Source organism: Xiphophorus hellerii, chromosome 13 (assembly GCF_003331165.1).
Source record: "Xiphophorus hellerii strain 12219 chromosome 13, Xiphophorus_hellerii-4.1, whole genome shotgun sequence".
Taxonomy (NCBI): Eukaryota; Metazoa; Chordata; class Actinopteri; order Cyprinodontiformes; family Poeciliidae; genus Xiphophorus; species Xiphophorus hellerii.
In genome coordinates, this window is record NC_045684.1 from 26,062,180 (window position 1) to 26,083,184 (window position 21,005).

The 21,005-nt window shown below is 38.1% G+C and overlaps 2 protein-coding genes across 4 annotated transcripts in view; both read left to right on the top strand.

Moving 5' to 3' along the window:
- gtf2h4 (general transcription factor IIH, polypeptide 4) overlaps window positions 1–20,173 on the top strand; it is a 33,334-nt gene extending 13,161 nt beyond the window's left edge. The window contains exons 3-17 of one of the 2 annotated variants that reach the window (XM_032581761.1): window positions 2,324–2,327; window positions 9,318–9,403; window positions 9,473–9,591; window positions 9,675–9,779; window positions 10,879–11,010; window positions 12,940–13,122; window positions 14,113–14,221; window positions 14,595–14,663; window positions 14,904–14,987; window positions 15,287–15,452; window positions 15,978–16,108; window positions 17,605–17,652; window positions 17,746–17,824; window positions 18,773–18,834; window positions 19,944–20,173. In XM_032581761.1, the coding sequence (XP_032437652.1) occupies window positions 9,476–9,591; window positions 9,675–9,779; window positions 10,879–11,010; window positions 12,940–13,122; window positions 14,113–14,221; window positions 14,595–14,663; window positions 14,904–14,987; window positions 15,287–15,452; window positions 15,978–16,108; window positions 17,605–17,652; window positions 17,746–17,824; window positions 18,773–18,834; window positions 19,944–20,054 (1,395 nt within the window). In that variant the 5' untranslated portion in view covers window positions 2,324–2,327; window positions 9,318–9,403; window positions 9,473–9,475 and the 3' untranslated portion in view covers window positions 20,055–20,173. Of the gene's footprint in view, window positions 1–2,323; window positions 2,328–9,079; window positions 9,404–9,472; window positions 9,592–9,674; window positions 9,780–10,878; window positions 11,011–12,939; window positions 13,123–14,112; window positions 14,222–14,594; window positions 14,664–14,903; window positions 14,988–15,286; window positions 15,453–15,977; window positions 16,109–17,604; window positions 17,653–17,745; window positions 17,825–18,772; window positions 18,835–19,943 lie in introns of those variants that run through there. The other variant, XM_032581759.1, reaches the window with a different exon arrangement.
- polr1h (RNA polymerase I subunit H) lies at window positions 3,903–7,139 on the top strand. 2 transcript variants are annotated; one of them, XM_032581786.1, is made up of 5 exons: window positions 3,903–3,998; window positions 4,698–4,859; window positions 6,549–6,652; window positions 6,735–6,844; window positions 6,919–7,139. In XM_032581786.1, exons 2-5 carry the CDS (start codon window positions 4,742–4,744, stop codon window positions 6,941–6,943), a joined length of 357 nt encoding a protein of 118 aa, XP_032437677.1. In that variant the 5' UTR covers window positions 3,903–3,998; window positions 4,698–4,741; the 3' UTR covers window positions 6,944–7,139. The 2 variants fall into 2 exon arrangements, with proteins under 2 accessions (XP_032437677.1, XP_032437678.1); XM_032581787.1 differs by having other exon boundaries at window positions 3,941–3,998; window positions 4,679–4,859.
- Window positions 20,174–21,005: the final 832 nt, after the last annotated feature.

Here is a 21,005-nt window from a genome sequence, read left to right on the forward strand (position 1 = left end):
TGAACCGAAACACACCAAACTGTGACACAGGTAGATATTAAGGTTGTCAAAGTAGTTAAGCCACTGAGGAGTAGTTAGCCTACTCCCCACTTTCTTTATACATTTTTTTAAGTTAAAACTTTTTCCTGAGCTGTGAAATGTGGATCTCTTGGACCTTACCTTGTTGTCAGCGTTGACAGTTAATAGTAAAACATTGTGTCCCTTTTTCAGATTCTTTGCTTGTGCCATTTTCCAGGTCGCCGATATTCCCAGAGCAATAGTGCATGTGGCGCACTGCTGCACACAATAAGTCACTAATATAGATCACTCAGTGGACTTGCCATTTACATTTTACAAAGGAATTTTAAAAAGTGGTTGTTCACTGGCTGTTAATGTTTGAACACAGTGTCCACAAATAGATGCAGGCATATTAAGGTAGAAAGGTGTACTAAATATTGGTGGGGACTGTCTCTGTCAGGCTGAAACAGGTGAGGGCATGTCCACACCAGTCCTTCAGAAAGTTATGCCTATGAAGAAACCTCCAGCAGAACCAGAACCAGAATCTGGCTTAGTATAATCAGCCATCTGCCACTATGGGCTGGAGATTTGAGAAGGCAGAGCAGAATGGATTAGATTATACTGCAATGTTGAGCTCTCCCCAGAGTGGCTCAATGATGTTCAGGCCAGAAGACTGAGATGGCCTCTCCAGAACCTTCACTTTGTTCTTTTGTACCCGGTTACAAGTCAACTTGGCCTTGTGTTTTGGATCATTGTCATTCCTACACATAAATGTGTTGGAACTTCATGTACATCCAATGTGCAGCTTCTGGGTTCAAGAGTGCAAATTTTCTTCCAGTATTTTCTAATGACATGCTACTATAATTTTTGATCGTATTTCCTGTGCCTCAGTAGCTCTCACATTCCCAAGCTATCAGTGGTCCACCACCATGCTTCACAGTAGGTGCACTTTTCACTGTTGACTCCTTTGCAATTGTAATGTTTATGGTTGTGGTCAAACAGTTTAATTTGTTCTCATCACTCAAAGTAACTTTGCTCCAGAAATTTTGAGGCTTTTCTCTGTGCTGTTTTTGCATATTGTAAAAAGGATACTTTGTTGCATTTGCATAGCAATGACTTTCTTCTGGCAACTTGGACATTCAACCGATTTTTTTCAAGTGCCTCTTTAGTATGCATCTTAAAATGGCTACACCACTTTTTTCAGTGAATCTCTATTTCAGCTGAAGTTATTTGTGGGGTTTTCTTTTCCTCTTGAACAATGATCCTAGCAACTGTTCACTTCTTAATTAGAGTTTGAACACTGCTGGTTGGTATTCTCAGTTCCTTGGATGTCTTTTTATATCCCTTTCCTGTTTTATACAGTTCAGTTGCATTTTCCCTTTTGTTACCCCATGACTCAGAAACATCAGCATTGAATGAAAGATGCAGTAGCCAAGAAAATCACTGATCTTTTATACAAACACATTACAAGTGTAGCAGGATGAAGCCTGCCCCAGGATTGAGGACACCTGGCACCTAATTACCTCCTAATGGGTGTGGAGAATAAAGGGAGACAGCAGGCAGACAGATAAATGCTCTATTAATCCCATGTGGGGAAGTTGTTTTTGTTACAGCAGCTACAAGTGAAGTTATTCAATGTATGAATAAGGCTTTAATTCAGAGCAGTGTGTCTTTACTGGACATGTTAGACTGGCTTCTGTCTTGGGCTTCTATAGCAAGCATACACAACAAAGGGCAGTTCAGTAAAATCTAAGGTTTTTTTATTTTTTATTTATTTATTTTTTTAAGATGTGTTCCCAGAAAGATTGGAATATACACATTAGTTTCTTAAAGTGGAAAAGATTATCTCTGTTATGCAAAGTAAGCAGATACCTCTGCTTCCTCGTTGATTAGTTGCTTCCTTTTCTACATCCTGTTTCACAAACATGTTCAGGAAGGCTCACAAAAGTGCTAAATTTGCCTGTTTCAGGTCACACTGTCCTAACCAGTGACTTGGCAAATAATTTAAACAAAAGACTGGCAGGATCAGTTCCTTGTGCAAACAATACAATGTCAACACAGCAAAAAACAAATGCAGCAGAGTATTTCTTCCTTTGCAAGCATACAGGCACATTTATCTATATATATTATATTTAAATGCAATATTTATTGCCAATTGTTTCAGAAAGGGAAGAGGTCACTATAGAGATTAATTTCACATTTTAAACTGTTCTTTGCAGTTTTAATGATTATGGTATTTAGGTAAAGAAAGACAAAGATACAGTGTCACTGTTCTAATGTTTACATTAGAGCAGTGGTCTCGAGCTGCATTCCTTGAGATCCAGAGTCCTGCAGCATTTTGATAAGTCCCTTGTTTTATATTAAGTGATGAAACTGCTTCACTAGTATTACTAGTATACTAGTAATACTGGTATACTAGTAATACTCTGCAGAGCTTTGCTAATGAGCTGCTGAAGCAGAGAGACATCTAAAGCTTGCAGGAGACCATCCCGTTCTGTGTGTGTGCTCAGAGAAACAGCTGGGGAGAAGAAACTCTGATGGTCAAAGCTGGTTTCCATAAATAGTAATCTCCAGCTCTAAAATGAAGGCAGAAGCCTGAACTGTTTGTGTCCAGGATGTATGGGGTCTGCAGTGATTTCAGTTGCCCCTTTTCCTGAACTTTGACCCGTACAAGTCCTGGATGTAGGATAAGTCAGCACTGATAATCCGTCTCTATCCCACCTTTTCCCAAAAGCTAAGGTATTTTATTTTAGGATGCTCTCTGTACTGCTGTTTTATTACTGATATTTTTTCCTGTGACACGTCATTGAATCAAACAAATTCTGTTCCATCAGAATAAGCAGACAAGCACATACAAGGACCCGCTGCAGTTTGCTTATCAAATTGGAGTTGGAGTTGATGATGTCATCATACACCTTCTTCAGCAAACCCCACTGTCATCTGGACAAAGCAGGCAGCACCATGAGGATCATGTTCTTTGATTTCTCCAGTGTATCTAACACAATGCAGCCTGATCTTCTCTGGGAGAAACTCCAGAAGACACAAGAGGAGGCCTCAACAATCGCCTTGATCTATATATGACTACCTAACAAACAGACAACAGTTTGTGAAACTGAAGGACTGAGTGTCTAACCAGGTGGTCAGCAACACAGGAGCACCACAGGGAACTGTACTGATGTACTGATGGACAAGAGGCTGAGTCATAAGTCTGTTGTTGAGTTTAATCTTTTCTGCCGTCATCTGATGGGGCAGCAGCATCAGAACCAGAGACCTAAAAAGGCTCAACAGCCTGATAAAGAAGGCTGGTTCTGTTCTGGGGATGACTGTGGAGCCTCTGAAGATGATTATGCAATGAAGGATTTTTCATAAAATCAAGAAAGATCAGACAGTCTCATGAAGATCATCCTCTTTTTGAGACTGTCTTGAGAAAACAGAGTATCTTCAGTCAGAGGCTTCTTCAGATTCACTGTAATACAGTGAATCCCTTTGGGATTAATAAAGTATTTTTGAATTTGAATGCACAGTAAGCTTTCTAAGATTATCTAATTTCCTTAATGTCAGGTTTCCTCATGTCTCAGAATTCTCTAAAAAGATATTATGATTGGTGCTCTTTGATTGATTAAATATATATATATATATATTTCCTAATGTAATTATTTTCTTTTTTTCATGAATACATTTCAATTCCATGAATCTAAAACTATACTTCACATATAACTTTATCATTTTGTATATTAGTTCTTCAAAAGAAGCTGTAAAACTCTAACTATATGTCATACTTTTTTCATTTGTAAATTTCAAGTAAATTTTTTTAATTTATGTGACATTTTAGGCCAGTTAAAGATGGGAAAAACTTTAGAGTAACTGCAATAGTATTGCAAACCAGAAGAAGGCAGTAAGGCGGGACAAGGGAAGCTAGCCGGTATTAAACGCCGAAGAAGAAGACGTCCGGCATGAGAAAACAGAAACTTGTGATTGTGCGCGGCTGCTGAGTGTAAAAGGTAAGTTTTACAAGTTTATAGCAAAATCACAGAGAGAACACCTGTCACCTTCTCATGTTATACACCTTCTAAAGAGATAATGATGCAAACTTCAGTCTGAAAGAAAATGTACCACGAATGGTAGCATAACGTTAGATTAGCAGACATCTTCCGGTGTTTTTTTTTTTTTTTCGGATTGGGAAACGAAACTGGGTTCTGTAATTATTGTCGATCAGTTAAACAGTGGAACATGTCTTATTAGAATGTAACAAATATTTAGAGGAACGTCAGCATTTAAAGTCAGTTAAACAGAGAAGAAAAGTATTTTCTATAATCAATCTATTAGATGTGTCGAAATCAGTTAGATTAAAAAAACCCAGGTTGTTTAATCGTATTAAACATTAAACATATGTATGCACACGCTCACACACACCTTTGATGTGTGTTTTGATAAATTCCCTCAGGCTATCAGTTACGATCACACTGCAGTCCGGTAGGTGGCGGTAAATGCACCTTAAGTTGGTTTGCCATCCGCCCATAAAATACAGTAGTAGTTGTAGTATAGTAGAAGAAGAAGACTTTCAGTGGTTCAGCAGCAGGACTTAACTTGATTCTCAGCTGTTAAAACAGAAACAGTTGTGTTTTCTGGAAACGTTGGCCTTGTGACTGAACAAACGTGCTCCTGCCCTGTAAACCTGGAGCTCTGGTTCTGTTCCGTAGATTCCTGGAAACAGCTACTTCGCATTACCTTTCCAAAGAAAGACATGTCTTGTTCTGCTGGTGACCCAAACTTCTGTCAAGAATGCGGGAATGTTCTCCCGCTCCCCGGAATATCCGACACAGTCCGATGCCCTCGCTGCTCCTTCAGCATCCCTGTAACAGGTACTGTCCTCCTGATTCTGACCAACTACATTCTATCTATCTATACATCCGTTTCTCTCTTTATATACATGTATATACACTCCTGATCAAAATCTTAAGACAAGTCAAAAAATTGCAAGAATTTGCATTTTGCACTATTGGATCTTAAGAAGGATCTAAGTAGAGCTTCACAATGTTAAAAGAAGAAATCAGCGTAAGAGACAAAACCTTTTGAGCGGGGAATTAATTGAAAACTGCATTTATACTCAAACATGATTTTTTCAGCTGATCAAAAGTTTAAGACCATAGCTCAAAAAAACCCGAAAACCCCCCAAAACAGAAACAAAGTGTCAAAAAAAAGGACTCAGTAATGAGTAGCTCCACCATTCTTGTTGATGACTTCAAACAATCGTTTAGGCATGCTTGATGCCAGTGTTTCCAGGAGGCTAGTGGGAACGTTGCTCCAAGTGTTGAAGATGGCTTCACGAAGGGCATCCACTGTCTGGAACTGATGTCCATTTTTGTAAACTTCCCTTGCCATCCATCCCCAAATGTTCTCAATTGGGTTTAGATCCGGGGAACATGCAGGATGGTCCAAAAGAGTGATGTTATTCTCTTGGAAGAACTCCTTTGTCAGGCGGGCATTGTGAACTGCAGCATTGTCCTGTTGAAAAACCCAATCATTACCACACAGACGAGGGCCCTCAGTCATGAGGGATGCCCGCTGCAACATCTCCACATAGCCAGCTGCTGTTTGACGCCCCTGCACAACCTGAAGCTCCATTGTTCCATTGAAGGAAAACGCACCCCAAATCATGATGGCGCCCCCACCACTGTGCCGTGTAGAAAACATCTCAGGTGGGATCTCCCTGTCATGCCAGTAACGTTGGAAGCGATCAGGACCATCAAGGTTAAATTTTTTCTCATCAGAGAAGACAACTTTCTTCCACCTTTCAATGTCCCATGTTTGGTGCACCCTTGCAAAGTCCAAACGGGCAATTCTGTGGCGTTGAAGAAGACGTGGCCTTTGAAGACGTTTTTTGTTTCTGAAGCCCTTCTCTCGCAGATGCCGTCTGATGGTTATTGGGCTGCAGTCAGCACCAGTAATGGCCTTAATTTGGGTAGAGGATCGTCCCGTGTCTTGATGGACAGTCAATCGGATCCTGCTGCTCAGAGCTGGTGAAATTTTTTGGGTCTACCACTTGACTTTTTTGTTCCATAACCCTCAGGATCGTTTAAAAAATCCAAAATGACTGTCTTACTGCGTCCAACCTCAGCAGCGATGGCACATTGTGAGAGGCCTTGCTTATGCAGCTCAACAATCCTACCACGTTCAAAGTCAGTGAGCTTTTTTGCTTTTGCCATCAGGAGGTCTTGACAGTGTAAAGACTTCACAGAAAATGACATGGAATCCAGATGTTTGCACAGCTTTTGGCTTTTAAAGACTATGGTCTTAAACTTTTGATCAGCTGAAAAAATCATGTTTGAGTGTAAATGCAGTTTTCAGAGAATTCCCTGCTCAAATGTTCTTGTCTCTTGCACTGATTTGTCCTTTTAACATTGTGAAGCTCTACTTAGAACCTTCTTAAGATTCAATGGTGCAAAATGCTAATTCTTGCAATTTTTGGACTGGTCTTAAGATTTTGATCAGGAGTGTATATAAAGAGAGAAAAATAGACTTGATTTTGCTTCCTTGTGTTTATTACCCAGACTTCTCTGGCCTGGAAGTGTGTTCAGCTGTGGTGTTTAACCCTGAGCAGCAGTCATTAGTGGCTCTAAAGGATGATGATGGCTCGGAGCTGAAGGGACCTGTGGTAAGACCATCCTGTTCATAGAGCTCCATGTGGTGCTAACGGTTGGAAATGGTTAATAATGAGGCGTTCTGCTATCCTCCAGATTGACAGACGATGTGCTCGCTGCAATAAAGAAGGGATGATTTACCACACTAGACAAATGAGATCTGCAGATGAAGGACAGACTGTGTTCTTCACCTGCATAAACTGCAGGTGACTTCAAGAGACCTTTACATTTCTTTACAGCTATGTGATGACTCTCCTCATTTTCTATCTTTATGTTTTAGGTATCAAGAGAAGGAAGACTCCTGACAGAAATATTCCAAGTGTCTACAGGCAAATCTATTTACTACAAAACACTGCTGTCAAATCCAAGTTAGGTTCTGTACCTGGAATCTCACTTCAGAGGAAGTCTGTCAGGATTGTTGTGAACCAGACTCAACATACTCTACTTTTCTTGTATGACTTGTTTGTGGTGGAAATAAAGTTTACAGTTAGTTAACATTCACATGATGTTTCCTAAATTGTTTTAAATATGAACATTTAGTAAAGATGTTCAATTAATATAAACAAAGATGTAGAGATGTACAGATATAAAAATTTGTGGCAATATCAACATCTTATAATAATATTGCTGTTATGGCTGGTAACCAGTATTTGCCAGTATTACATAGTTTTCCTGACTATACAGAATCTAAGACTATATTTTTTTCTTTTTTCTTCAGTCAAGCCCAAAATAAATTTGTAAAGTAGTTGCCTTTCTTTAAATAAGGAAAATATGCAAAACCCCTTTAAAGGGGCTTTGGATCTACAATGATCCAAAGCATATTCTGTTCCTAAGTATTCTAAGTTTATTTATAAAGCGCTTTTCACAGACATAAAATCACAAAGAGTTGTACAATAGAAATCAACCTTAAAACCATACAAAACATAAAGCACAATAAAATCAAGAGATAAAAGCCTGGGAAAATGAAAATGTTTTTAGTTGCTTTTTTAAAACTTCCACAGAATCAGCAAAACGGAGCTGCAAGGGCCAGCTATTCCACAGCCTTGGGGCCACCGACTGAAAGGCCCGGTCCACTTTAGGTTTTAACCGTGTTCGTGGAACAACCAAGAGATTCAGAGTCTGAGAACGAAGACCACAAGCAGCAGAATGTTTAGTTAAAAGATGACAAAGATAATCAGGAGACTGGCCATGTAATGCTCTGTAGATCGGCACAAGAACTTTAAAACAAAATTCTAAAATCAACTGAGCCAGTTAGAACAGGAGTGATGACATAATTTAGTGGATTTGGTGAGAAGTCTGGGTGCTGCATTTTGTATTGACTGCAAATGTGAAATTGAGGATTTATCCAGGCAGTTAAAAAGGGAATTACAGTCCAGACCAGATGACACGAAAGCATGAATGATTTTCTCTAGGTCAACTCTGGAGATCATTTGTCTAATTTTAGAAATGTTTCTTAAACGAAAGAATGTGCCTTAATGTGTGAGTCGAAGCCTAATGATGAATCAAATGTGACAGCTAGATTTTTTACCTTTGATTTCACTAGCAGGCAGAAGGATGCAATTGTTTGGCTGATATCTTGATGAAAGTGACTGGGAGCAATAATCATAGTTTCTTTCTTACTGGTGTTTAGAACCAGAAAGTTACTGGAAGCCAGTCACTGATACGGGACAAACACTGGACAAGGATGGCCAACCTGTCCAGTTGATGAGGTCTAAATGAAAAATACAATTGAACCAAGAATGTCTAATTATTTTTAGCTACTCTAGTTTAATTATGTTTAGTTTGCAGGACTGCTAGATTCATTTCCTAGTTCTCTGTTACTGTCTATGGCCCCATGTGCCCAAACCTTCATATCTCTCTCTCAGTCTCTTTTTCTTTCTTTCTCAGTTTGCCTTCTGCTCTCTCCCCTCACATCTGCAACCTGTTAGCTAATCAGCCCAGGTCTATTGTCCCAGCATTCACTCTCCCAGTATTTGATCTCACCTTTTTCATACTTTCCTCACTCCTTCTGTTTCTTCCCTGGTTTCGCCGCATTCTACTTGTGTCTTATTTTTATTTGACTCTGGTTTCCTGTGTTTTTGTATGTTTGTTTTCTCAGCATTCTTTATTAAATCTTCAAAATCACCTGCTGCCTTTACCTCTCTGCATTTGGGTCCACTTTAAAAAAAAACACGCAACATTACAACTATATTGGGGGAGACATTTTGTACTGAACTGCGGGCTTAATGAAAATAATTTTTTCTATAGTGTTTAAATAGACACATATTTATTGCTTACATGCAATATTCTTGCCTTAGTTTGCCATCCGCCAATAAAATACAAAAGAAGAAGAATATTTATATCTTAAATGTCGTTTCGTTAACTGTAAGCGGGAAATCAACAGACAAGCTAGAAAGCATCAGTGCTGTAGGTGGCGGTAATGCTCCTTTAAGGAGGGTTACAAACCGCCAAAGAGCAGAAGAAGTAAAAGGAAAAAGAGGACTGTGACCATGTTATTTTGTTCAAAGTAAATTTCTACAACGAAGAGTTTGTCGTCCTGTCTTACTCTCCTTCACGGTTCGTTGCCAAATAACCGTGAAGGTTTTTTTTTTGTTTTTTTTACAAGGTTGTGTTTCTCGTCCGATCCAGACGAGAAACACAACCAATTTAAACACAATTTAAGACAGGTCGAGAACGAAGGTCTTAATTTTTTTTTTTTACAGAATATATATGTTCTGATTATACTAATGCAAGGAAGATAGAGCAGCTGTTAACAGATTTTAGAGGTGAGTAGTGTGTAGAGACGACCAGCAGCATGTAGTTATGATTGTTGAAATATTTCGGTTCTGTCTCAGATCATGAAGCTGCGGGTCCAGTTGCAGTGTAAGAATCTCCATGAATACTTAAGAGAACTGAATCCTGAGATACTGGACAGACTGTATAACCACCCAGCAACATGTCTGGCTGTCTACAGGTATGTACCACCCTGTGTTGGACTTGTATTCTGTATACCCAGCCTCTGCCTGTAATATTAAATCCAAGATGTTCTGTTTCCAGGGAGCTTCCCTCACTAGCTAAGAACTATGTGATGCGGATGCTGTTCCTGGATCAGCCTCTCCCCCAGGCAGCTGTGGCACTTTGGGTACAAAAAAATAGTCAGAGGTGAGCGAGTCCCTTATCTTACATTAGTAAAAGTGTTACCACACAAAGAGCATCTCTACTCCTTACAAACTAAGCTGACTCCATATTTATAATTTCTAAAAAGATATATTGGCTTTTTTTTTTTTTTACTGTTTGGGGTTAAAGTAGACTATATTTGTTTTGGGTTGAATAGGACCCAGTATATTTTATATGCTCAGTGTCAGAAAAGTAAGGGAATTTGTTTTGAGAATACAGAACTAAGCGTACACCAACGATATTACACCTTTAAACATTTTCAGAATGCTCATAGGATGATGGTATGATGGCTTTGTAACTGGTAACTGTACTTAAAATATTTTAACTGCTTGCTTGTGTGACATAATAATAAAAAAAATCTTAATAATCAACCAAGAGATCAGGAAGAGAATTGTGGATCTCCACAAGTCTGCTTCATCCCGCCTTGGGTACAAATTCTTGGAGATGCGATCTTCATCTGTTCAAACAAGTATAAAATGGGAACATCCAGTTATCATCATGGAGATTGGTTCTGTGTCCTGGAGATAAACATGCTCTGCAAATCAAACCATTCAGACAGAGAGTACTAAAGGACTAATTAACCCTAGTTGTGGTTAAGAATTAAATTCAGCTTTCTTATTTGTTTGTATTTCTCTTTTCCCTTAATGAATGAAACCATCATGTGAAAACCTTTTTTATTTCCTTAGGTATTTTTTGTCCTTGTTGGTTGATCAGAAACATTCAAGTGTAAAAATCACAAACAGAAATCTGTGAAGAGGTAAAAGCTTTTTCACAACACTGCACCTGTTGGAGATAATTTTTTTCTGCCTTTTCTCTTCTTCCAAGAAAACATTTTTCAAATTAGCTTATCAATTAACAATTAGTCCAAAGTCGTTGAAATGTATTAACATTGTTTATTTTTATTCATATGTAGACAAATGGACAAGTTTTACGAAACATCGTGATTGTGGAAATAATAAGATGACTCTGGGAACCCGAAGCTTTTCTATCACCCTCTCAACAGAACAAAGATTGTCTGATTGTGTTTCTCACTGGTTTTAGTTGAACTGATTGTATTTATTTGTTATTTTACGTGTTCCTGCAGGGATCATGATGACTGTGTCTCAGTGCTGACCGGTCTTCGCCTTTGGCACAGTCAGCACCTTCAAGGTGGGCTTCAAGGATACATTTTAAATCCAGTGTTCAAAGACAACCTGGGAACAGCATTGCTTGGAGGGTATGTCTGCATGTGAAAAAGCATCATTATTTTTATGGCCTCACTCATTCTTTGTACTCCAGACTGGGTGACGTGGCAGAGGCTAACTTAGGCACATTGTCACTGCATCTACCAGGCTAAAAAACAGATTTGTTATGTTAGAAATTTACACTAAAAATGACCCTGATTTACCTTGAGCTGCACAGTGGAGATAGTCTTAAACATTTTGGATTAGTAAAATTTTTGAATTATTATGTTTCAGTCATCTTAGTTTAATCTCCACTGCAGGTCATATCCTCTGGTAACATGTTTTAACTTATAAAAGAGAAAGCTACTGTCATTCTGTGCAGTTGCCTGGTGTGTTTGGAATGTTTTTTACAACATGTTGCCGTCCGGCACGATGGACCTCACTTGTAAAAAATTGATTTAACTTTAGGCATAGAAATATTTGCCTACATTTTGCTACATAAATATGTAGCAGAATTCTAACAGAATTAAAATCGGGATGCAGTTTATTTAAAATAACTGACTTACAAGTCAATCTTTAAATACATGACGTATTTGACTGTGGAGAAAAACTCTTAGATTATCATAAAGTTACCACTTTTATGTCCTCTCCAAAGTAGCTGCAACAAGATAGTTTCTAAACATTTTAATGGCTTTTTAATAAGTTAATTTATAAGTTATGACCTTTTTATTTCAACATAGAAGACTTGCGTTACAAGTTGCATATGACAAATTACATATGCTATTTCATCACAAAACCCTTTAAGGTGAATCTCAGATTTATTAAGCTGTCAGTTGACATTATGTTTTTGATTTCTTTTCTGCTCTTGGTGTAAAAATATGTAAAAAGAGATAAAACTTTCTCCACTGAGGTGAGAGTTTTACTTTGACTCTCCAAACATTAAATAAAATGCATTTGTACAATCACAATGTCAACAGCTTGTATTCACAGAAAAAAAAAATTATTGCACAGGAGTGAATGGCTTCTTATAGATGGTTTAGCTGCCATGAGAAACCTTACAGCACCTCACTGAGCTCAGAAGTTCAAACTGGCAAACAAGAGAAGGCAACTGTCTGCAGGCTGACCGGCTCTATTGACATCGTGGTGACGGCACCGGAGTATAGAGCCAGACAGAGACCGAAAAACACATTTACTTCCACAGATCATAATTCTGTCTGCTCTTATTCGTTTTGACTGTTTATAAATGCCCTAAGCAGAGCTGTACCATTGATTTCGTTGTACTGCTTACTGTGCAATGACAATTAAGTGACCTTTACTTTACAGTAGATTGACAGGAAAGTGGGTAATGAGAGAGAGAGAAGACATGCAGCAAAGGTCAGTGGGCCAGGACTTGAACCCGTGACAAGGACTGAGGCCTCCATACAGGGGTCTACCCACTGCGCCACCATCGCGTCCCTAATCTGATATAATTGAGGTCTTATTATGAAATTTTGCTCAATATGTACATTTTAAGTGTGCAATTGAATGACAATAAATTCTCACCCCAAGGCCATTCAGTTTTCTTAAGATGGAGTCTCTGAGATTTCTTAAAAATTGAATCAGTATTTTCAGCAAAGATAAGATGACAGTCCAGAAACAAGCTTTGATATTTTAAATTTGCCACAGTTTCAGCTGGTGAAACTGGCTCCACTTTATATTCATAAGGGTGGATGCCTTTAACATGTTTAGTTCTTTATCTGGGCTACATTAATGTCTAGCTAGCTCTGACAGCACCATGTCTGCAGGGTCTTTGTGTGAGAGAAACGGCTTCATCTATCAGCTTGAATTTCTTTTGTAATCCAACCAATGTCATATTATGTAAAAAAAATAAAATAAAAAAATCTCTCTTATTCTGCCAGAACTTGACTGGCTAATGCTATGGGCTTCAAAATATTAGAATTTCTCTGCTCTGTTAAATGACGGGATGCTGTTCTGCTCTTCAGAGGTGCACAGTGGGCGGACGAGGGGAGCAGCCTGGGGCCTGACCGCCATGCACGCGACATTGAGAGCTTGGACCGCTATGCTATGGAACGCTGGGAAGTGATCCTGCAGTTCATGGTGGGTTCACCTAGTGCTGTTAGTCAAGACCTGGCTCAGCTCTTGATTCAAGCCGGCCTCATGAGAAGGTACAGACAAATCCAGCTCACTTAATGCTTTACCAAGTATATACATATAAAGAAAAATACCTGAGTTAATTGTAAATCAGATGGTAACCAATTTAATTTCCCAATTACTGTGAAATTTATGTAGAATTTTTGTTATTGCCATATTGCCTGTTCAGGTTTCACTGAACAGGATGATGATGTCAATATGATAAAATTGCATTTACTATATTTGCCTTGCAGTGATAAGAAAGTGATAAGAAAACAGGCAAAAGTAGCAGAAGGGGCCTTCTGTTACCACAAACAGGCCAGAATACTGAAAGTATTGAAAGCCTGGATGTCACTTCAACATATAAAGAAACTAGTAGAAGAGATTTGAGTTTATTGTAAAAATCACTGCCAGGACTTCCAGGGAATGCTGAAGATCAGTGGCCGTTAAGTTTTACATATTTTATCTCCACTGCGCTAATGGACATTTAACTGGATTGAAAATCTATTCGTAAGTCAGGAACAAAAATTACTTACTCATAATACAAACCATCAATAATTGAAACGGTAGTGTTTAAAACAGCTTTTCTGGTGTAATCTTCATAACAGAAAATATCAACAGCCATCAGTCAAATCTTCAAAAAACATCTCTGTAACATTAATGAGTTTGGTGTATTTTAACAAAGTCATTGGCTGAATGAATCCCATGAAGAATGTAAGTGTGTGGTTGTTTTAGTTGTAGACTTCAAGTTCAAATTATTGCATTAACTAAAAAGGTTCATTGCTACAGTGGAAAAGGTTAATATGAAGTTGTAGTTGGCCATCCATATGCTCACTTGTTCTAGAATAAGCTCTCAACATTTAGTTTAGTGACTCAAATAGATACTCTGTTCAATAAATTGCTGTCTGAGCGGACGCTAACACAAGATTGTCAACTGGAAAGACCTTTCATGCAGAATGGTCATGTTAAAGGTCAAGACGAAGAACTGTTTCTCATCTTGCTCTCTCATTTTCTTTCAATATAAGTGAGGCAGGGGAAGCACCGTACATCACTTCCGCTGGTTTTCAGTTCCTCCTTCTGGACACAGCCTCTCAGCTTTGGTACTTCACTTTGCAGTACCTCAAAACTGCTCAGGTAACACTAAATTTGGAGCTGGATAGTAGAAGTGTCGAATGCTTAGTATTCAGGTTATAGTTATAGTCATGTTGTTGTACTCTATTCTGAGGGATTTCTAACCATAAACATTGCAAAGTAAAGTTCCAAATGTATTTTTATTGTATTACATTACTGCCTTGTTTACTCTCATCCAAGTTCAAATCCATAAGATGGAAAACGCAACATGCTCTGTCCTGTAATAAAAATCTGAAGAAATAAAAAAAAAAAATTGGTAGAGTTGGCCAAGTCCTTCAACCTTTTTAGTTTTACTGCGACAAACAATTTGGATAATTCTCTTTTTCTCTTGTATATGTACATACATTTTTGCTGTTTTCTTGTTTTTGTCTTGCAGTCTAGAGGGATGGACCTTGTGGAGATCTTATCCTTCTTGTTCCAGCTCAGTTTTTCTACTTTGGGGAGAGTGAGTGGAAACTTTTTTGCTTGGATTCTCATATTTAGTGTCTTTTTATCAAAGCAACTGTTTGTTGACCCGCAGTACCACAGGTTCTCCTTAAGTCCTAGTAGTTGCGGCTTTAGAGGCATCAGTCAAACTCACCGTCCTGCTGGAACTGACACACTCTGATCTGCCTCCCTGTGGCCTGGTATTTCCAGACTGATTTTTGTCTTTCTTGTTATTCACCATGTACTGCCGGTGCTTCAGGATTACTCAGTGGAGGGGATGAGTGAGTCATTGCTAACTTTCCTGCAGCACCTTCGGGAGTTTGGACTGGTGTTTCAGAGGAAGGTGAGACCTCTTAATTCACCAGCTCTTTATTTCTTTTTCCAGTTTAACCCATTGATGCAAAAAGGAGAATGAAAATATCAGATGAGATGTCATCGTTTTAATTAACTGCATAATGATCATATTTACAAGTCATTTATTGTCATGAATGTAATGATCATTTTCTACATTCACAAGGAGGAGTTGGTAGTATTTGCTTAAATAGTTTTCAGGTGACATGAAAGAAAAGAAATAAGTGTAATCTGTCTGTAGTAGTGTAAAAAATATTTTTAGAATATAATTCCTCCACCATGTATATTCAGAGGAAGTCCCGGCGGTACTATCCCACCAGACTGGCAATTACTTTGGCTGCTGGAGTAACTAGCAGCTCCGCCTCTACCTCCTCCACCAACATTGCTTCCATTCCTGGAACTAAAGATGGTGGCTTCATTGTTGTGGAAACCAATTATCGTCTCTACGCCTACACAGGTATGACTGAACAAAATTTGTATAGGATGGTTGGTTAAAAAAGGCCACCTCATTCCAGAATGCGTTTGTTTCTTCTTTTGTTTTACAGTGTACTGGCATATGTAGCAATCAACTCAGTTTATTTATAAAGCATCAATTCATAACGTCATCTCATGCCACTTTACAAACAATCCTTTAAATTCAACATTACATATATTCAAACTGATTATAAGCAGTCACACAATCTGAAGTGAATAAAGTTATGGACTTTCTGTTGAGTTCATAACACCATGTTCCATGTCAAGACTTCATGTCATAGAAATCCAATTTATTCACCCAACACTTTTGGCACAGCTGTTCTTTTTAGCCGAATACATTTTTATTAAAGAAAACGTTTTTTTACTTCTCAACTGAACATATTGAAGATGTCACACCACTGATATGAAAGCAATAGGTCCAGACCTTTACTAACACAGCTGTTTTTTTCAAGTGATAAAACTTCATTCATCCCTACGGAATATATTCTCGCTTACTTTTGTTTTTCAGATTCAGAACTTCAAATTGCTCTGGTGGCTCTTTTCAGTGAAATGTTGTATCGCTTTCCCAACGTGGTGGTCGCTCAGCTTACAAGAGAATCTGTTCAGCAGGCCATCGCTAATGGAATTACCGCTCAGCAGGTGTGTGGACTGTCAGGCAGACCTGCACAGTAATGACTCAGGGAAGGGAAATTAAACAGAAGAGATGCAGAACCAAACCAAAAGCCCTTCAGTTCTCCATATTCTCCCCTTTTTTACTTATTACTTGCCAGTTGTTCTCCAGGTAATTTTATTTACATAGCACATTTTCAGAAACAAGGCAGTTCATAATCCTTTTTCTATTGGCATAATCTGGTAATGCACCCACTAATAGATTGAATTCTATTCCGTTTTTAATGTACTAATAAACTAAATAAACAGGAAATAAAATTTTGTGTTGCATATGAATTATGCACTTAATAATGGTTTTAATTTTTTTTTTTTTAAATGATGCATTTAGAAATTTCCTACATATTATCAGGTCATCACTTATGTTTCTATAAGAAAATAGATAGTCACAAAACACTGATGACTTTTAATTAGTAGATAATTTAAGATGATCATAATCCAAAAGAAATAGAGGCTGTACTAAACAAAAAGTACCTATAATGTATAGGTTTCTTAACCATCCTGCCCAATGTGTGGCTCTGTGTCTGCACTGATAAAGTTTATGTATGTGTTCCTCAGTTAGGCAGTACGTTAGTCGACCGATGGTTCAGCCTGTGGAGGAGCTTTTGCGCTCGCCTTGTAGTCACGCAGCAACATGGTTTTATTTTTTTTATTCTTATTTTTATTATTATTATTATTACTATTATTATTATTATTATTGCGGTGACACGATGCATCAAACTGTGATATATCAAATGCTTGCTGTGCAGAGATCAGAAAAACTCGTCCCATAGAGCTCAGGCAACCAAAACAGTCTCTTTGGCGTTTATTAAAATTTCAATGGACACAAAATGGAAAGCTACTAAAGCCACATAAATTAAATCTAAATCAAATTTAGCAGCATTGGTATCTTTAATAAACAAATGTTAAATTTCTGTATCTGTGTTAAAATGTTACCATTTATGGGGCCCCTGAAGGCCTGGGGGCCTTAAGCACCTGCTGACTCAAGTTGGATTTAACAGAAGTGCAAATAATTTATATTTTTTTAATAGTACTTTTTTGATTTGCTGTTTTTAAGACTATAGTTGTGGTTTTAAATAGTATTTCACTGGTGATGTTATCTGGTAATATTTTACATTTCTTGTTTACTTAACATCTTTTAATACAAAAACACATTGGGCTGCCACTGGACCGCCTCGGACCCCGACCACTGGGCTTAACAAGTTTTCTTGCAGAGAAACCCTGCTTAGAAAATTGTGATTTCGTTCATTTCTATTTTTAATAAATTTGCAAAATATCTGAATATTTTTCCACATTAGAGGGGCATTTTTCTATTTTTCAAAATTGCATTTGTGCATATTATGAAATATGTGATTAAATATTTTTAGTTTTAATAACAAAATATATGTATAATTTATATACCAGAAAAAAACATGCAGCTCCACATGACATCTTTTGTACCATGTTATTTGAACTTTGTGTTTTATTAGATCATCCACTTTCTAAGGACCAGAGCTCACCCTGTCCTGCTCACACAGGTATTGTTGGCTCACTTTTCAAGAAAGAAATGATGTCCTGCTGACATTTTAAGGCACCACACAGGCCCTTTATTTTGCATGCATGTGTTTCAGACCCCAGTGCTGCCTCCAACTATAACAGACCAGATCAGACTGTGGGAGCTCGAGAGAGATCGGCTGCAATTCACAGAGGGTGAGTGTGAGACCTGTCTGAGCCCAGGGAACTGTTAGACAAAATAGAACTATTCTTTACTGTTCCACAGTGGGGAAAATTCAGTGGAACAGCAGCAAAGTGACAGATAATCAAAGCATGTAGAGTCACACAAAGATAAAAAGATTTTTTTAAAGTTAACATACTGTATAGCCAGGACAAAATTGTAATCGTGATTCTGCCCTGTTGGGCTCTAGGGCTGGGCCACATCATGTCATTCACAATGATACTGGTATCAAAAACCTGCTAGTAAAGATGTAGTTGTAAAGATGAAGGCAAATAGGGCTATACCGCCATAAAAACAAAGAAGAAACTGGATTACAGTCTGGACTTCACTGAACCAATTCTATTGCAGATAGAATTAGCTAATTTTATCTAATTCTAGAATTAGCTAGTTATCATAGTAATATAGTAGACGCAGTAGTGTAATGGCAGCTGCAGCTCCCGTACCGCCGTTATCTGGTTGCACGGAGTTCCAAGTACACCTCGCTGCAGCAAACAGTAAGGGGCGGGGCCAGACCACATGGCTGACCAATACCATATTTGGAAATGGGACCGTTGCACTCTGGTCTTGTGTGAAATTCTGTTCCTCTCCTGGGATCTTGGAGTATGCCAACTAGAGGTTGTGTACAAGACAATTGTTGAGCGTTTTCTAACTTTTCAACTCCCCACTTGGTATGGTCACATGAGCTGCAGAATAAAAGACAAGCTTTTAAGAATACTTTCAAGGCAGGTAAAATAAATCTACCCTTGACATTATGTTTTTAATGGGGAAACTTGCAAACTCAGCATCAGAGTAACTATTTATCCAACTGTATGCTGACTCCTCTTCTAAGTTCTTGTAAGAGAACAAGGGATGGTATTGAGCTCATAACCTGGACACAACTAGCTCAGAATGTTGTTTTTTTTCCTTCTTTTTTTCTCTTTCAGGAGTGCTCTACAATCAGTTCCTGTCCCAAGCAGACTTTGAGGTGCTGCGAGACAGAGCTCAGGTTGGAACGTACTTTCTGACAAATAATGCCACCCTGTTTCAGCTTGAAAAATATTCAGCAGCTGACAAGTATTCCTCTGGGTATTTAGTCAACTGTCACATATGGGGGAATTTTTCTGCCATAATTAGAGAACACACATTTTCAGTCTGAAAGCAGGATTACATGTCTTTCTTTTCAAAACTTTTAATACTTTGCTTACATTTTCATTTCCTGAAATGAAAATGTAAGCTTAAATTATATTTATCCAGATAAATTTTAAATTATATTTATCTAGATATTTATATTTAGATAAATATAAATATATATATTTAGATAGATGTTGTAACCTGGTTGATCAGAAGGCTGTTAGCGATCAGTAGCTAACAGTAGCACACTGCTGGCAGATGTTTAGTGTCCTATGGAGCAGAAAGCTGAGGTTGTTGTTTCTCTCTTCTCCAGTGGATGGCGCAGGTTGCTACAATTATTAGTAGCGACACACGCACACCTGCTAGAATTAAACAAACTCACCCAGTGCAACACTTTCATTCTATTGGTTGATAGGTTGCCAGTTGACGGTGCATTTTTGTTCCAAAAGCAAGCAGAAAATGTTTCGCAAGCAAGCAGAGAGCTTTGCAAGAGTATGAAAAGTTTTGAGTACATTACAAGTTTTGAGAAAAAAGACATGAAATCCTGCTTTCAAAATGAAAATGTAAGCATTAGTATTAAAAGTTTTGAGAACAAAAGACATGTAATCCTGCTTTCAGACTGAAAATGTGTGCTCTCAAATAATGGCAGAAAAATTCCCCCATAGTCACAGACCAACATACTGTTTGTAATGAGTTATTCCAATCTCAAAATTTAGCTGAAGCTACACAGAAATGATTTGAGACAGCAAGGTATATATTCTGTAATGTCCCAGTCAAAGCCCAGACCTGAATGCAATAGAAAAAATGGCTGTCAGTTTCATTATATTGAAAACTAAATGAAATTAGTTTTCATTTTGACATTAAGGGCTTTTTGTAAATTTTTCATAAAACCATTTCACAATCAATTTGATTGAATGTGATTGATTTGTAACATCCTGGTTTTCTGCTGTTCTGATGCTGTTTAATCAAGCTGTCATTGTGCAGGGTTTGGGCTGTCTGGTGTGGCAGGATGTGGCTCACAGGGTGATGGTGGTGACATCCCAAGGACACAGCGAGGTCAAGAGGTTCTGGAAACGACAGAGGTCTCACATATAGCCAGAGGAAGCTGCTCATGGAGCAGTGACCCCGCATATGTTTACTACTGTCAGTTTGGAATCTTGTACATTCTCTCACGTTTTTTTTTATTAAATAAATTAATCATATTTGTTGATTTATTTTTGTGGATTTCTGTTGTAGGAATTTTGCTCTATTATTAAATCGTGCCTCTATTTGATAAAGGAACTCTCTGGCCATTTCAAAACTATATTACAAGCATGTTAAACAAAACCTGGCACTTGTGATGCAAAGCAAATTATTGTCATTAAACAGTTTTACAATTGTAAAATTGTAAAACTATATACCATATTTTCCGCACTATAAGGCACACCTAAAAACCTTCAATTTTTTCAAAAGCCGAGAGTGCGCCTTTTAATCCGGTGTGCCTTATATATGGACCAATATTGAGCCACAACAGGTCTCGCAACTACGGTAAGCAGCCGCCGACTTCATTTTCCCCCGTAGAAGAAGAAGCACGCAGTGCATGCTGGGTTTTGTGTAAAGACCCTAAAATGGCTCCTATTAAGAGACACGCTTACGACGCAGAGTTTAAGCTCAAGGCGATCAGTCACGCAGTAGAACACGGGAAAAGAGCAGCAGCGGGAGAATTTAACATGAACGAATCAATGGTGTGGAAGTGGATATATATTGTGATTGCACTAACGTTTGATTTACCGTAACAGTATCAGACTGTTTTTTACATGTTTATTGAATCAAGGAAAAGTTCCCCTCCACTATATGTTATACCTTGCTATTGTTAAAGGATAAACTGTGTCACGAAAATACCACGTCACTTACTTTACCTTGGGGAAAATAATAAAACAGCTGTTTATTCATTTTGGGAATGAACGGAGTTTTCAGAACGCTGGTTTGTAATCTATTAATAAAGTTTGACTGACCTATCTGACCATTTTGTTGACATTCCTTTTAGCGCAGTTCCATCTAATGAAT